The sequence below is a fragment of the Terrapene carolina genome, unplaced genomic scaffold, assembly GCF_002925995.2.
Source record: "Terrapene carolina triunguis isolate 2854851 unplaced genomic scaffold, T_m_triunguis-2.0 Scaffold85, whole genome shotgun sequence".
Classification (NCBI taxonomy): Eukaryota; Metazoa; Chordata; order Testudines; family Emydidae; genus Terrapene; species Terrapene triunguis.
The window spans coordinates 3703526-3721176 of record NW_020664436.1 but is presented as its reverse complement, the minus strand read 5'-3'; the positions used below and the strand labels follow the sequence as shown (position 1 = coordinate 3721176).

At 40.1% G+C, this 17651-nt stretch overlaps 1 protein-coding gene across 1 annotated transcript in view; it reads right to left on the bottom strand.

Moving 5' to 3' along the window:
- Nucleotides 1–16675, bottom strand: part of KIF6 (kinesin family member 6) — a 291482-nt gene extending 274807 nt beyond the window's left edge. The window contains exons 1-3 of the mRNA XM_024203468.3: nucleotides 16598–16675; nucleotides 15132–15241; nucleotides 13162–13236 (exon numbers count right to left, since the gene is read on the bottom strand). Of these exons, the coding sequence (XP_024059236.2) occupies nucleotides 13162–13236; nucleotides 15132–15241; nucleotides 16598–16675 (263 nt within the window). The remainder of the gene's footprint in view (nucleotides 1–13161; nucleotides 13237–15131; nucleotides 15242–16597) is intronic.
- Nucleotides 16676–17651: the final 976 nt, after the last annotated feature.

Here is a 17651-nt window from a genome sequence, read left to right as displayed (position 1 = left end):
ACAGAGATGATTTTTACCTTTTTCTTTAATTAAAAGCCTTCTTTTTTTAAGAACCAGATTGATTTCTCCTTGTTTTAAGATCCAAGGGGGTTTGGATCTGTATTCACCAGGAGTTGGTGAAAGGAGGGTGGAAGGAAGGAGGGGGGATGGTTAATTTCTCCTTGTTTTAAGATCCAAGGGGGTTTGGATCTGTGTTCACCAGGGAATTGGTGAAAGGTTTCTCAAGGCTTCCCAGGGAGGGAATTCTTGTGATGGTGGCAGCGGACCAAAGCTAAGCTGGTAGATAAGCTTAGAAGTTTTCATGCAGGCCCCTACATTTGAACCCTAAAGTTCAAAGTGGGGATCCAGCCTTGACATACCCCTAACAATTTTTGTTGCCTTTCTCTGTATCTTTTCCATTTCTAATGTATCTTTTTTGAGATGGAGCAACCAGAACTACACACAGTATTCAAGGTGTGGGCATACCATGGATTTATATAATGGCATTATGATATTTTCTGTCTTATTATCTCTCTCTTTCCTAATGGTTCCTAACATTACCTTTTTTGACTGCAACAGTACATTGAGCAGATGTTTTCAGAGAACTATCCAGGATGACTCCAAAATCTCTTTCCTGAGTGGTAATAGCTAAATTAGACCCCTGCATTTTGTATGTACAATTATGTTTTCCAATGTGCATTATTTTGCACTTATCAACACCGAATTTCATCTGCCATTTTGTTGCCCAGTCACCCAGTTTTGTGAGATCCTTTTGTAACTCTTCACAGTTAGTTTTGGACATAACTATCTTTATTAATTTTGTATTGTCTGCAAACTTTGCCACCTCACTTTTACCCCTTTTTGCAGATCATTTATGAATGTCGAACAGCACTGGTTCCAGTCCAGATCCTTGGAGGACCTAGGGTGACCAGACAGCAAGTGTGAAAAATTGGGACAGTGGGTGGGGGTTAATAGGAGCCTATATAAGAAAAAGACCCAAAAATCGGGACTGTCCCTATAAAATTGGGACATCTGGTCACCCTAGGAGGACCCCGCTATTTACCTCTCTCCACTGTGAAAACTGATCATTTATTTGTACTGTTTGTTTCCTATCTTATCCATGAGAGGACCTTCTCTCATCCATGACTGTGTACTTTGCTTAAGAGTCTTTGGCGTGGGGTCTTGTCAAAGGCTTTCTGAAAGTCCAAGTACACTATATCAGCTGGCTCAGGCTGAGGGTTGACTCATCGGGCTCAACAGCACTTATCAGGCTCAGGCTCAGAAAGCACTCATCAGGCTCAGCTATGACTCATTACATTATCCCTCCCCCCTTAAAAGACGCCTACCAAATGTCTTCGGGCCAGGTATATCAGGGTTTGACTGATAGAATTCTTGATTCAGGTCACATGCTTGCATGTTTTTGGCTGGCTCGCACGAACAATCAGCTGGACCATAACCAGAGCTTTCCTCTGAGAATTTTGGAGTCCAAGATCTGCTTCACAGGGTATTCCTCATACCCCTGGACCTGACAGATGGCAGTGGTAATTGTATTCATCCAGGGAAGTAGATGGTGAGCTTTTTCAGCAAGGATACATGGAATACTGGGTGCATTTTCATCACCCTATGAGTTTGGAGTTTAAAGGCCACATGGTTGATCTGTTGGATGACCCGGAATGGGTCAAGATATAGGTAAATCAACTTCTTGAAGGCCAGGTAGAGTCAAGGTGTTACACTGAGAGCTATACTTTATCTCCAACTGTGATTTGAGGGGTTGCCTGCTGACAAAGGTTAGCATAATGCTTGTAATCTCTTTTGGCCGACTTTAGGTAGCGTTGGGGTTCCCTCCAAGACCTTTGTTATACCAATAGAATAAAAACCAGCAGGATCTTATTAAGAGGGATAAGGCAAAGATGCCACATTTATTGTAAATATAATGATAAAGCAAAAGACAAAAGTAAACAACGTTGTATCACTACTTATTCCTTATACACACACACACACATATATATATATAGATAGATAGATTCATTCACACAATCATTCATTCAAGTTCTGTATAGGTGTTATAGTTACCAGCCTAGTTGCTCATGCCAAGTTACTGGCCAGGTAGCTTGGTCATGAGGATGGAGCCGAGTCTGTGTCAGATGCACCTGATGCTCCTGGAGGTTGGCAGCAGAACCAGAGAGACTCAAAGTCATCAGTCTTTAGAGTCCATTTTTATAGGAATTAATTCCTATGTTAGTCTATGGGAGCTGTTTCATCCTGCTGTTGCTGACTCAATCAGCAAATGGCACACATTCCTGTTCAAAGTGGCACATTCCTGGTGGCTCCACATTGTCCGAAGTTTGTGTTTCTCATCCTTCCAGGTGATGGGGTGGATCCCAGTTTACCCTCCGGGGGTTTTCTGGTCATCCACTTGACACATTCTTCGGCCGATGGATACTTTCTTTCTAGGCTGGCACCTCCCTAACCATCCATGTATATCAAGCATTCATCAGCATACATTCCATACCTTAACCATATTTTAATTTACTGTCTCCCCCACTTTTGGGGTGTGTGCTAATTTATTTGAGACTACCGGCCCTTTAATCACAGAGGGTGGGGTGTTTGTCCTAGGAGCCGTTGAATGAAGTGAAAGTTACTTAACAGCTTATAGTGTTTGTTTACATTGTATCAATTACTTCAAGAACAAAGTCAGTTAACTTGTTTGTAAGTTTTACATACCGTCTTTCCCCGAAAGTAAGACATCCCCCGAAAATAAGACCTACTTCCAGTTTTGCCTCTCGCTGTAATATAAGGCATCCCCCCGAAAATAAGACCTCCCCGATAATAAGGCCACCCCGGAATATAAGGCCCTGAAGCTCCAGGAAAAATAAGACCTCCCCTGAAAATAAGACCTAGCGCATCTTTGGGAGCAAAAATTAATATAAGACACTGTCTTATTTTCGGGGAAACAGGGTAGTAGAGGGATAGATATAATCAATGGTTTCTACAGACAGTAGCTTACAAGTTTTAACAGAAGACCCAAGAGATTTTTGTACTTGGTGAAACTGTTGGATTTTAAAGTGTGGGGGCCAAATTACGAGGGGGTCACTGTCTCTTGGGGGAATCACTGTTAGTACCTTCTTTAATATCCCTACACCTTTTCCACTTGGCTTATCCAGAACACCTTGTCAAGTTCTGGGCGAACACTTCATCCAGTTCTCTGGGATCCAAAACACTCATTTTGACTCTGAATTTTGTCACTCAAGTTGCTTTATTTGGCATACAGCAAAGCTATGCTGAGTTGATCAGACTCAAGCATAGGGGATGGGTATAGGGCATACCACACATCCGAAGTTACACAGACATCCTCTTTTTTATATACATTTACACATTACATTGCATTTGCTATACATTAAATCACACATTTTTGGATTGACTGGATGTGGGCACATCCTACAAGTGGAAATATGCAGAGGCCACAATGTAGGAAATTTCTGTTCACAAACTCCAAGGGCATACTTTTTTGTTATGTAGCTGGAGTTGGTTTACCTTTACCTTCTCAATCTCTCCCAGAAAGAGAGGGTTTTTAAACAGGTCAAAAATTAGAGAGGTGACAAATGTTAAGAGAGAGTTCCTTGAACAAAGGCCTGACTATTAGTTGTGTTAGGATAGCAGACATCCTCACAAAGACAATAGTTAACATATCCAAGAAATAAGAGACCCAGGGTGAGATTCTATACTGTGCCTCTAAGAAGTGCAATACAGAATTCGCAGCGTGGCTTTAAGCCACCTTTATGCCCTCCTGATCCTGGACTGCTCCATGTATTGGAGAGGCCTCCAGTATAATTTAGGCAGTCCAGTGCGGTAGGATGCGGGGATTGCCTAATTTACACAGCCTCCTGGAGCTGCCCTATGGGCAACTGCACTGCTTGAAATCTTTGAAGCATTACATGCTGTGGTCCCACCCCCAACATACCATTCATAACTCCTGCCATACCACCTATGCCAGTGGTTCTCAAACTTATTTGATTATGGCCCCCTTCTTTGTGTCTGTAGTAGTTTACACACACCCCTCCCGCCACACAAGTATATATACCAATAAATAAATCAACATGTAACTCTCACTAAATATTAAAAACAGTAAGGCATTGATTCAAACAAAGCCAACAATCCATTGTAACAAGAGCAAAAGCAAGACTGCTATTGTGGTCAATGCTTACAATTAAATATGCACACCGTGTTATAGCAAACAGGTTAACGTACAGATGGCAATGACTTTGTATAATGCTATGCGTGCTTAACAGAAATCCATCAAAATGCACAGCGCCATCTGATGACAGATGTGGACAAATTAGAGAAAATCCAGAAAGAGCAACAAAAAATGATTAAAGGTCTAGAAAACATGACCTATGAGGAAAGATTGAAAAAAATGAGTTTGTTTAGTCTGGAAAAGAGAAGACTGAGAGGGGACATGATAACTGTTTTCAAGTACATAAAAGGTTGTTACAAGGCGGAGGGAGAAAAATTGTTCTTCTTAATCTCTGAGGACAGGACAAGAAGCAATGGGCTTAAATTGCAACAAGGGAGGTTTAGGTTGGACATTATGAAAAACTTCCTAACTGTCAGGGTGGTTAAGCACTGGAATAAATTGCCTAGGGAGGTTGTGGAATCTCCATCATTGGAGATTTTTAAGAGTAGATTAGACAAACACCTGTTAGGGATGGTCTAGATAATACTTAGTCCTTCCATGAGTGCAGGGGACTGGACTAGATGACCTCTCAAGGTCCCTTCCAGTCCTATGAGTCTAAGTCTGGAGGAATCAGCTTTGCTACTTATTCATTGCTGTGGGTAAAATGTGTGCAGTAAGTTTCTTTTCCCTTAAAGCTTCTCACACACCCAGAATACATTCTGCACTCCCCCAGGGGTGTCCATCCCCCCATTTGAGAACCTCTGACCTATGCCAGAGCTTATGATGGAGTTCTCGGAAGGCAGCCTTATGGCAGTCTTCCACAGTGTCTCTGCCCAGGAAATCCTTCTGATGCCAGATACAGGATTTTTAGCTCCCCTTTATGCCACGTCTATCCGTTTACCCAGTATAAAGGATCCAAACCAGGTGTGAAATTCTTATTCTCAAATTCTCATCACTAGCATTTACTAGTGATGAAGGGATATGGCCCACCTTACAAATGATTAAGTGAAGCCTACCCATTAGATCCAGAAGCACGATCAGTAAGACTACTTATGAAACTGGCACAGACATTTCGCCATATCTTGCTCTGACTCTGCATCCATGGTTCTAGACATACTGCTCAGTCATCTAAATTAAGATTAAAAAGAAAAGTAAATCTTGCAGGAAGGCATATATTTAGTGCCCTTAAAAAACTCTCAGAAATTCAGAAACTCCATCCTTTAACTAAGTATACTGTGTGTAAGCACCATACTCCAACAAATCACATGCTAATACCTACGAACAAAGGAACTGATTAAGGAATAAGTTCTGTCCATGGATGCGTATGTGCAGCCAAGAGAAGTATTTGGCACTAAGGAACAATTTTAACTCTAACTCTAAATTACCTTACTTTATTAGTTTATGTCACTCATTATTCTAACATGGGTTCTGATGGCTTCATTTTAAATTATTAGTCATCTAAATATAGCTGGTCGTTCAACAGCTATGCAAATACTAAACTAATGAAGAAAGTAGGAAAACTTCAGTATCTTTGATCTTTTGATAACATCTCATCTCTCCTCATTTCAAATCCCACTATCTTTGATTATTTTCCTGATGTCCCTGCACTTTCCCTCTCCCTATTTCAAAAGCCCTTAATCCATAGTCAACTCACAATAAAATTCAACACACTCCTGGCAAATCCAACTCCCAGGTATTTGTTTATGATTAAGAGACTTGTGAACTTTATTTTATTTTTAAACTCTGAGAAAGTAATTTTGAAGGAGGATTTGCCTTTGGAGAATCTCAGTACTTAAATATCCCTTCTCGTTTGGAGCACAGATAAAAGTTCCTTTTAATTAAAATAAACAAAATATCTCAACACGACATCTTCTTTTTATATCTTTGCCAGAATTGTGGTATAAATCTAATTTGGTGATATCTCACATTTCATAGATATGTCCAACTCCCAAATATACATATAACAGCACTGGTTTTTTTTCCCAAGAGCTTACTGCACACATCAGTTTCTTTAGAAATTGATAATTTTCCTGAAAAAGGAGGTGCAACATTATTTCCTGCATTACTCCAATAAGTTCTCTAAAATATGCAAGTTCAGCCATGAACATTGCATAAAAAATGGTATTTTATTGAAAAAGATGCTCTATGCACCCACCCAAACAGTCGCACTGTAACCTATAATAAGCAGATTTCTTTAACAGTTTGAAAATCTGCAATTGGTGTCAGAATAAATCTTACAAATACTGTGCCCTATAATAGTGGTTTGATGAAATGTTAATGAATCCTTGCACTTCATATGGCCCCATGGTTGCAACCATTTCAAGAAGAGACATTAATCATTATTGTCTGATTCTCCAATTTAGCACAATTTTTAAACTGGGTTGTGTCAAACTGGCATCCAAAAGGAAAGTGATCCCACAGCCCTTTTGTGCCAAAACCACCCGCATTAGTAATAGTAAAGCTATGATGGAAGTTTATCTAGAGCAGAGCTCAGCTATTGCTCACCACACTGACTCAGGAATATAAACTGCTCAGGAATGGACAATCATTCATTCGAGTCTACCATTTAGAACCATGAATAATCACGACGGATGTTTACACCTTAATTTCTAGAATTCCAGAGAGAACAAACTGTGTTATAAACATAGCTACTGTGGTTATGTGTTCTTTAACTTAGCCATATTACCATAAAGCTCAAGGAACCATTTATGAAGCTCTGTGCCAATGACTCATTAATAATATATCATATCACATCAATGAGATCTAGAGGCTTCCAGGACCCATTTCGCTAGGCACTGTACAAATGTTAATGATACTCCCTGTCCCAAGAATCGTACAATCTAAAAGACAGGGTTTATTAATAATTTGTAACAAGAGAGCTGACAATACTTTATTTTCAGAATCCCAGTAGCATAAATATATAAGACAGACTTTCCTTTATGAGGCCACTGTGTTGGAAACAATTCTTTCTGCCAGTTAAATCACCCAGCAACCTACTGTACCAGCCAATACTACCTACAAGTCCAGAATCAACATGCTGCAGTTGCACCCAGCAGTGCCACAAAACAAGACCAAGAAGATGGAAAATGTGTTATGTTACACCGCAGCTGAGTGATGGGGACAATGAACAAAGAATAATGGGCAATTAATTTTTTTTTTTTGCGAGAGAGAAGGGGAGAGAGAGTCCCCTACGTAACTTGAAGAACAAAAAGATGACAAATTCATACAGCATTTATGCACAAAAAAAGTACAATACACAAAAATTCAGCAATTGTCTCATACTTGCAAAAATTAATATGAGCCCTTGAGGATAGGACACTGTTTTAAGGACAGTTGGAATTGCAGAAAGATTTCTCATTTTTAGATCTGTTTTTCTCAGTGCATGTGTATCTGCTAATATCTATTCTTTGGGTCCTTCATTTCTCTAACATTAACATTAATTTTTACCTATGGTGAAAAATAGATGTTTAAGCATTTAGAAAACTTAAGAGCAAATGAAAGGGACAATGAATGGTCAACTGTAGTTTGGTTAATATAGTCGCTATATAGCAGCTTCTGCATTAAGATTGCAAGTATTTACTCTTCGGGAGGAAATCCCCCTGCATCACTATCTGTTAATATTTAATCAATCTTCATTCATATAGGCAGGAAGATATTTCCAATACCTTAACTGGATTTTGGCACACATTTGAACTTATCTAGATCAAAATAGACTATCTCATTGACTGAATGCAGTTTGTGCCTGGGTGAATAACAGGTATACTTATTTCAGAGTTCTGAAGAAAGTTAGCAAACCATCTACATAAAATTTCATTTTGTCATTTCCTGCTCCTTCAATCTGACTCTGTGTGTTCTCCTCCTATTCACTCCCATACCTTCTTCCATGCACCCCAATATGCCTCCTGAACCCCACTCCTGACCTGGCCTGCCCTACCTTCATCCTCCCAGCCAAGCCTCTCCTTAAACCACACTTCAGGAAACCTATAAACTCAAGTGCCCCCCTCCCCATAAAACAAGAATTAACTAAACTGGCAATAAGGGAGGGAGGAATACAAAAAAGGGAATAGGTAAAGTTCTTGAAAAATAATTGTGAAACTGGTGATATGCATATGAACCATGATGTCTGATTGCCAGGTAAATGGCTACCCATGATCACTAATTATATATAAAGGAGACATTAATGTTAAGATTCAAATCTGCAAAGCGTGCACATAGCCATTGTACATAACCACATGTTCCTGCCTCTGTTGACTTCACCCTCTTTCTCCCATTTCCTCCTTGGTTTGTTACACCCACTTATTTTGTCTAGTCTTATTTTAGGTCCAGATTGTGACTCAGGCTAATATAAGGAAGGGAAGGAAGATCCTCCCACCCTCCTGCACTGGTGTATTAGTGGTCCTTGCATCATGGCTTTAGGGTGGGCATGAGGAGAGGGCAGGGGCTGCAAGTCTCAAAACAGGTGGGTGGGATGGAGATGTAGAGTTACGGGGAATAGGTGGAACTACATTTCTACCCATTGCTTTGTGCCAGCCAGTGGAAATGATTCCACCTTCTGAAGGTATGCAATTAGTTACTGCTCCACGGAAGCAAACCTGGGAGAAGGGAGGGAATTGGGACACTGAGTAATAATTCCTTTCCAGAGCAACTCCTGGGCCGGTGCAGCAGTGAACTGCCCCTTACAAAAGGAAGAGCCTAAAGGCTCAATTTACCCTTTTAAATCATAAGTTCCTCAGGACAGGAGATGTCTTTTAAAAGGTTTGTCCAGCATCCAGCACAATGGATATCCAATGTGCCTGCGGTTTCTAGGTGATACAAACAACAACCACATTTGCCTGCTGATTTCCTGTAACCCTGTTCTATATATGCATTGTCTATATTTTAAAATCTTCATACTCAGCTGCGAAGCAGCTAGCTCACTGTTTATACCACAAATAGTTTTTTAAATACATGAAGTGTTACATATTCATGGAATTGTATAGTCAGACATTGTTATTAAGTACTGAAAACAAGATATTTTATTTCAGATTATGAAGAAAAGTAAAACGATGTAAATGAGAAACACTTGGAGATACAATAATGATTTTTTCCTCAGAAGATGTGCCTCGGGCAGAGAATAAGAGGGGACTGAGGTGCACTAATGCCTGAGGCCCCTGCAACAGCAGGGAATTGATTAAGTGAGATATACCTAGATGATCCTGGCAAGTGACCTGCACCCCATGCTGCAGAAGAAGGCAAGCCCCCACCCCCAAAGTCACTGCCAATCTGATATGTGGGGAAATTCCTTCCTGACCCCACATATAGCAAGCAGTTAGACCCTGGACGTGTGAGCAAGAACCAGTTAGCCAAGCACCTGACTGAGATAATGCTCAGTGTTACCTCAGAGCACCAGCTCATCCTGCCCATTGTCTCATCTCCAGCTGTGACCATCTCTGATGTTTCAAAGGAAGGAGACTTCCATCTGTCTCTAATGGGAATGGAGAATTTTAAAACTGATGCAGGGCTTTGAAAGTTTAGAAATAAGAATATACAGAATTTCGGAATATGCCATGTATCCTTTATCTTCTAATTATTCAGAAACAGAGTTCATAATTTCCTTATTTGGCACCACCACCATGTTCAGTTCTGCACCAAACAAAGAGTAACACAGGCTCCCTGCTTCAAGGAATTTATAATCTATAGCCCTGATGCTATTACCCAACAGGAATTAAGGGTACCTCTCAGGCATAGACTCCAAGAGTACAAAGACAGGACCCCATTGACTCAGATGGGTGCCGGATCATGCCCTTAATATAACTAATACATCTTTATTAGTTTGGTGATGTCTCAAACTGGTGGAGGCTATATTCTTTTGTTGATTAGACAGTAACACACACAAGCCCAAACCCCTAAGTTTTTAGGAGATAAAATATATCCTCTAAGTAGTTTCACTATGTTACTAAAGGAATGGGATAGAAAATTGACCACTTACATTGAAATCAAAAAGACAGAAATAAAACTAGAGAATGCTCACTGCATTCATGTAATCATATACATTAGGGATGGAAATGTCCTATTAGGTCATTTAGTCTATCCCCAGTGCAGAACTGCTCCCTGTGGTACACTTCCAATGCTTTGTATTATAACAAAGGATTTAGCAAATATTTTTTCCAGTCATTTTAGATTACTAGCGAAACCTCTCTCTAAAATTGTTTATCTATACATTTCACTATATTCTTGCTGCTTCAGACATTATAACATATAGTCAATAATGGACAACATTCTGGGGAATACCTGGAGGTGATTTCTGTTATCAAACAGAACCGAGCCATATCTGATTGTTATTAGAAAGTCTGCTCTCTCTTGGCTCCATCCATAGCTCACTGAAGTCAGCAGAAAGATTCCTATTGATTTCAATGGGCTTTGGATCAGGCCCTTTATGAACAGCCCCCGCCCTCACTCCCAAGCCTTTAAACCACCAAAGAAAGGTTCTCAAGAAAGAGTGTCCTCAAAAGGAAACATTTGATATGTGCCCTATTTCATTTTATATTTTGTTAAGGCAGAAACAGTCCTACTATTTGCTCTGTTTTGGAACAAACCAATTGGCTCATCTAGCATAAGACAAAGCAAACTCCATCATCCACAATAAACAGAACTCTTCACAAGAAGAAAAATACCATCTTAATTAAAAACATCAAATGATACAGGTTTGCTACTGTATTTATTAACCTATTTTCCTGAAAGAGGATCTATATAGTAAATGGCTTAAATGTTAGACTCCAAATAGAAAATGCTTGAAATCAGCCCTGACATGAGATCAATCTGCAATCATGAACTGGCGGTAATTTGTTACAGAGTTAGATTGTTATTTTTAAGATACATGCAAACTATAAGGTTGCTGTTTGTGCTGCATTTCAGGTTCAAACTTGTTTTATTGGTACAGGGCACATAGGGCAAGTCTCCCAGTGGCAGTCTTCTTGGTGCTACTCTTGTGTCTTGTGCGGGTGTTTTTAATGACTTATTATCATTAGAATTATTACTTTAGTAGATGACTAGAGGCCCCAGTCAGGACAATGACCCTATTGCTAGATATTTCAGGGCTTTGGAGCTGTGCTCCGGCTCCGCTCCAGCTCCAGGCAAAAACCTGCAGCTCCACTGCTCCGGAGCTGCTCCGCGCTCCAGCTCCGGGCTCTGCTCCAAAGCCCTGGATATTATACTAAAACAGAATACTCCAAAGAGTTTACAACCTAATTTCAGACAGAACGTAACAGTGGGTGTAAGGAGTAGGGAGGGAAGGAAGGGAAACATGCATTTACATTAGCTCAGGTATATGCACAGCTAGATGATTTCAAGTCTTTTTTTAAATTATGAGATATAAATAACAAATTAGTTAAATGAGTCCCATGTGATCAGAAGGGTCTGTTCAGCTAAACTGAGAAGTATCGTATAAAGATGGGCGCACAGATCCTAAAAGAGACAACAGTGAAGGGAAAGGAACTCTATCCTGACTTTCTCCAACACTTTCCCACTCCACCAGAGCCCTCCCGTCTTCCAATATGGCAGACAGCCCCATTTCCACTTATGACACAGCAAACTGCTGGGAATTCATGCAGCTGCAAATGTGCACATGAAATTTGATCCATAGGAAAAATGGGGTTAATTTCAAAGCCAAAACTGTTTCTTTTTTGGGTGGGGGCGGAGGGAGGGAAATGAAATTTACAAACCTATTTCAAACAGACTTGCAAGGTTTTGGATTGTTCTATTAAGAACATAGCTCCTTCAGCATATGGGAGTCAACAGACCTCAGTGATTGGTGTACGTGTTTCACAATATATTACTTTCAGTATATTTTAATATGGTTCATAAAGAAAATTTAGGGTGAAGTGGCCCATTATTTCAATTTTTTGACCAGATTATCATGTAGTATTTATTTAGTGAGTCAAGCAAGAGGTAGATTTTTATAAAATATTTGCTTTAAAAACAGCCATTCAACAGACTCTTCTATTTAAACCAAATCCATTTCTCAAGCATTTTACACCCTCACAGCCATAAAATCTAATTGCAGGGACTAACATCAGCACAGATTCAAATAAAAAAAAGAAAAAGGGTGTAGATTCCCTTTTTCAGAAGCACTGTATAGGTGAGCTATGGAACACACCCAGCTGGTCCTCACACCTTCCAGCAAACTCCCTGTGTAGCCCCACGCTCTTAAAAAAAAAAAAAAAAAAAAAAAAAAAAAATAGATGCATTGTTGCCAATTAGCTTTGGTAACTTGAGTTTCCTAAGAATGCTGATAATCCAAGCTCTGGCATGCTCAAGACCGGGTTTTAACTCTTTACTTGCCAGGCACAGCACAGGTTCATCTATCCTAGCAAAGTCTTTTGCTGAAGATATCAATACAAATCAGTAAAATTTAAAAACAAAGTCTTAATTTTAGTTATAAATGAAGGAATCAGACTTCTGAGAACTTCATTCTACAACATTAACATTCTTTAGTTATTATAATAAGGAGTCAAGATATAGTGCCACCAACACCATCATGAGTATGTACATTAAGCAGAAAGTAGTAAGGACAAAACTGGAGGCCCATTCATAATTGTCCTTAAATCATATTAAAGTTAATAAAAACTCAACAGGGAGATTAGATTTCCTCATGCATAACCCTTTTCTTTAGAGTTGCATAGTGTGAGGGCTATGAAATTAACTTTTCTGAAGGACCAATTGAGATAAATCAGTGGAATAAGAAGAACTAACCTAATATAAATTCCTCTGGTTTCCCATATAACATCAACAAAACAGGAAATCATAGCAATGCTAAGTTAGGGGCTGATGATGGAGCCTTTCTATAAGCAGAACATCCATGGAATTCTTGCATGCCTATCAGATTCAGATGGATCAGCATTTAGAGAATAAAAGCACAATCCATTTTTAAATCACCATGGCAAATGATTATCAGATTGCTTTCAAATGGTATAATGAAAGTTACCGGTGACCCCATGTAACTGCTGATTATTTACAAGATTAAAACCTACCATTCAGCAACTGGTTTGGCAATGCTTTCAAAAACTGCATCTTGTTTTGCCTCCTGATCAAAAATTTTCTGAAATCTGAAAATAATAAACAAATAATCATGCAGTATCTTCAAATACTACTTGATTCATAATTTTTGTTTTTCTGTTTGTAACTAGTCCATGTTTACATCATTGGGCTTACATAACCTAGTACAATGTTTTCCCTGTAGCTTTAACCACAGTGTCTTGTTGTGCTATTGTATACAAATAGATTGTAAACAGTACTGCTTTGACAAGATCTGTACAATAAAACCCTCTGATAAAATGAGGTAGTTTAGGGGGGAAAAAAACTGTATTTTACAGCTATCAAGGGGATCAGTGTTTGTAACTGGCATCACACTGAAAACTGGATAAATTAATTATCCTATAACCAAGCAGCACATATAAACAATACAACCAGGCTCCCAATTTTTAGACTACAATGAAATGTAGCAGCTAGGAAACATTGTAATCAATAGATGAACATCAAATTAAAAAAATCTAAGCTTCTACCACTTATTATAAGCCAACATCTGCAGTTGTTTTGTTTGGCACTATAAGTTTACATAGTTCTTACTTCACAGAACATGTAAAAAACATGGTCTGGGTCTCAAAGGGTTTACAGTGTACAGTTACTCAGGCAAATGCAATACATGGGGAAACATTCAGTGCATGAGGTATGGAGACATAGGTCCCTATCTTGTAAACCTTTATTCAGATGAGTAGTTGTACTGAATTTGTTGATCTTAATGACACTGCGCACAGGAGTAGAGAATTGCAGGATCAGGCCCTTAGTTGGTGAGATGACCAGTGTAGGAAGACTTCACCAAAAAATAGTGAGTTTTAGGGAGGAAAGAAAAAGTGTTTGGCATGTAGCATTCCTTTTGTATGTATGGCTTTATGATAAAAAATTGAAAACAAAGAGCATTTCCTTAAGGATCACAATGCTCAGTATTTCTCAGAATTCATTTGCACAGACTCCCAATAGGAACAATAAAGACATAGAGAATGTCAGCATCCATTAAGCTGGCATGGGCATCTACAACCTAAACTGGTGTTGCATTCAGCCTGTCCAGTGACATCAGCATGAGTTACAGATGTTTGTTTGGAGTCCTACTCTACAGTAGATTTTAGATTTTCTTCAGCATCAAATTTCAATTGATATGAAATTCCATACAAAATGTTGCATCCAAATTTTCCATACAAAGGATGGTATCAAGTAATTGTTTTTACTTCTTGTTTGTAATATTTTCATAGAAATGTATAAATATTTTTTCTAAGCTGATAGTTTCCCTTTTCATTTGACAAACTATAATTGTCTTCACTGTGTTTTGGTTAGGCCTGAAATCAACAAATTCCTGTTAGAAAGTGCTTTTTGTCAACAAATCTTTGGCTAAAGTCATTATCCACCCTACGCTGGCTCATTAGTTTCTGCAGGAGCATAAGGTCCCTCCCTCACTCTGGCCTTGTCTACACTAAAACTTTATAGCCAGCTGCACGAGTGCAGGCCTGTAAACAGGACTCAGGCATTTTTACCACAATGTCATGTAATAGTTTGATGAAGCATACAAGTTCGGCTATTAAACTTTTCTAGTTTTATCATGTCTTGCCCTGAAATCATGATAGAGTATAATGTACTGTAGCACTGAAAGATTCCTCTTGTTAAAAAGTCTTTTTAAAAATCTTACTAAATATACCAAAAACTATATTATGTGGATCAGAGATTAATAAGAACCTTTTACTGACTCTCCACAGGACTGGCACACTGAATCTAGTGGCTGATCCTTACCCAATATTCTTCTCTGTAGGCAACGGTGACACTGAATATAGAAAATGGACTGTCTTTAACAGGAAGAAAAATAATAAGCTTGGCTATAACACAGATCTGGTAACGTTGAAAGTGATCATGGTATAAACTGCATGAGGAAAAAATCAGAGCAAAATAAACTTACTTAAACTTGTAGCTTTCTCGTTTATTATTGACAAATCCATCTGCCAAGTCACGTGGAACAATAATCTCTAAACTGGAGGCTGACTTTTCATCTTCACCAACTGAATAAATCTGCAAAACAAAATGACTTCAGCAATAGAACAGTGGTTTGTACCATGGCCCTATCATCTTGATGTGTTTAACTTCATCATCTCATTAAGATCATACACAGGAATCTATAATCAGAATTCCATGGTAACTGAAGGGAGAAAGCCCAGTTTGCCCTCCTTCAAAAATATAGCCTTTGCCATTTGAGCTACAGGGGATTCTGCATTACACAGTAGAGAACTGTCTCTCTTTCACCCACCCCAGAATAAGATTTCAAAATATCTAAATGCAATTAGACACCAAGTCCCTTGATAAAATTAGCTTAATAAAACCACTTTCAAATATCTGACCAAAGATTTATTTTAAAAAAACCTGAAGAAGTGTTTATTCTGTGAGATTAATAAGGCAATCATCAGGTAGTTTTTGGACCACAATTTAAAGAGCTTGGGGTTTTTTTGCGGGGGAGGGGTTGTTTTTTAAAGAGATTTATGGCAAAACCTACATACCATTTATGAAAATGTTTTCATTAAACTTTTTATTTTTCATTTCAATGAAGATGAAATATTTCAACTCAAGCATTCACTTCCAACGTCCACAATGATGGTTTCATTAAACAAGCTTCCTGTAAGTATGTAGAACAGAGGCAGGCAACCTATGGCACACGTGCTGAAGGCGGCACCTGAGCTGATTTTCAGTGGCACTCACACTGCCCGGGTCCTGGCCACCGGTTTGGGGGGTTCTGCATTTTAATTTAATTTTAAATGAAGTTTCTTAAACCGTTTTAAAGCCTTATTTACTTTACATACAACGATAGTTTAGTTATATATTATAGACTTATAGAAAGAGACCTTCTAAAAACGTTAACATGTATGACTGGCACGCGAAACCTTAAATTAGGGTGAATAAATGAAGACTCGGCACCCCACTTCTGAAAGGTTGCCGACCCCGGTGTAGAAAATCAGCTCCTTGCGCCCAAAGGTCACAAGCTTTACTAGAGCACAATTTAGTTTTTTAAGGCTCCCTTTAACAGTCGATGTCTAGGGCTTTCTACTCCGCACCGGGCCACTTAAAATCATCCGGGCGCTGCAGCAAGTCGAAGTCCTCTTCAGCAGTAAGTACATCGCCGCGCAGAGCCGGGGGGAACTCAAGGCTGGCAAGTTAACCAGCCTCATAAACTAGGACTAGTGAAGGGGAACCTCAACCAGCTCATATCAACCCCCTCCCCCAGCAGGGCGTCCCGGGCTGCCCCCTGGTGCCCGCCCCCACTCACCTCGGGCTGCCCCCTGCCCCAGGCACCCCGCTCCACCCCCGGGCTGCCCCTCGACACCATGCGCTCCCCAGGCTGGCTGCAGCCCGGGTACCTTCCCCGCGGCCACCTACCCCCGCTTGCTGCCGCCTGGCCAGGGGCTTCACCCGGGCATAGATCTGGATCGTTTGCTTCACCATCTCGCAGCTCATGGGGGGGGGGAGGAGACTAGGCCCTGCATAGCAACGGTAACCAAGGAACACTACCCAGCATGCTCTGCGCCGGGGGTGAAAGAGGGCGGTGCCGGTGCGCCAGCGAGCTACGCATGCGCATCCCGGAGAGACGGCAGTGGCCGTCTGACTACCCCCGCTCCAATCAGCGAGCGGCGTTTCTTCTCTGGGGCTCCACCCACCCAGTCCCCGTGCGGAACGCGCTGGTGTCCCGCGCGCTCCCAGGCCCGCACAGAGGCGGGGAGCCGCCCCGCCCCCTTTGGTCCAGCCTCACCCGCATAGCAGAGTTGAATGTAAATGTTCCAGCTGCCCCTTGCGTAAGGGTGGCCATGCCCTCTGTGCGAGAGCAGGAGTCTTACGGCATTTGGCGTTTGCCTTAAAGCCCCAGCTTCTGCGATCATGTAGCTACATGAGATTTAACTTTCGTTTTTAAAAAAAAAAGTTTTTTAGCCCTCATGGCAGAGAATAGCTGGGCCACCAATCAGACAAAAGAGACACACCTTGTATTTATTTAAAATAAGTCTCACGCTATTTAAATCAATTTCATTATTGTTAGTCTCTAAGGTGCCACAAGTACTCCTGTTCTTTTTGACATGTTTTTTGAATCGTAGAATGGGTGACCCTGCTATTGATACTATATCTTCTTTTGAGGGAAAAATGATGCATGGACTGAAGAGTGTGTGGAGGATCACAAAGGGCAATGATAAATTACAGCAAATTGAGTTAGAGCAGGTCTAATGGTATGGCACAGGATTCCACTTTCAGTCTGGTCGTGTTTACTGTATTCACTAACAAGCTGTTAGAGGAAGGAAGCAGTATGCTTCAATAATTATAGCTGTAGCTGATATGAAAGTACAAAATGCCACTAACACCTGTAAAGATGGAGCAACAACATAAAAGGGAGAGAGATTAGAAATGTGGTCAGGTAATAAGAATGGATATAGAATCATACCAGTAA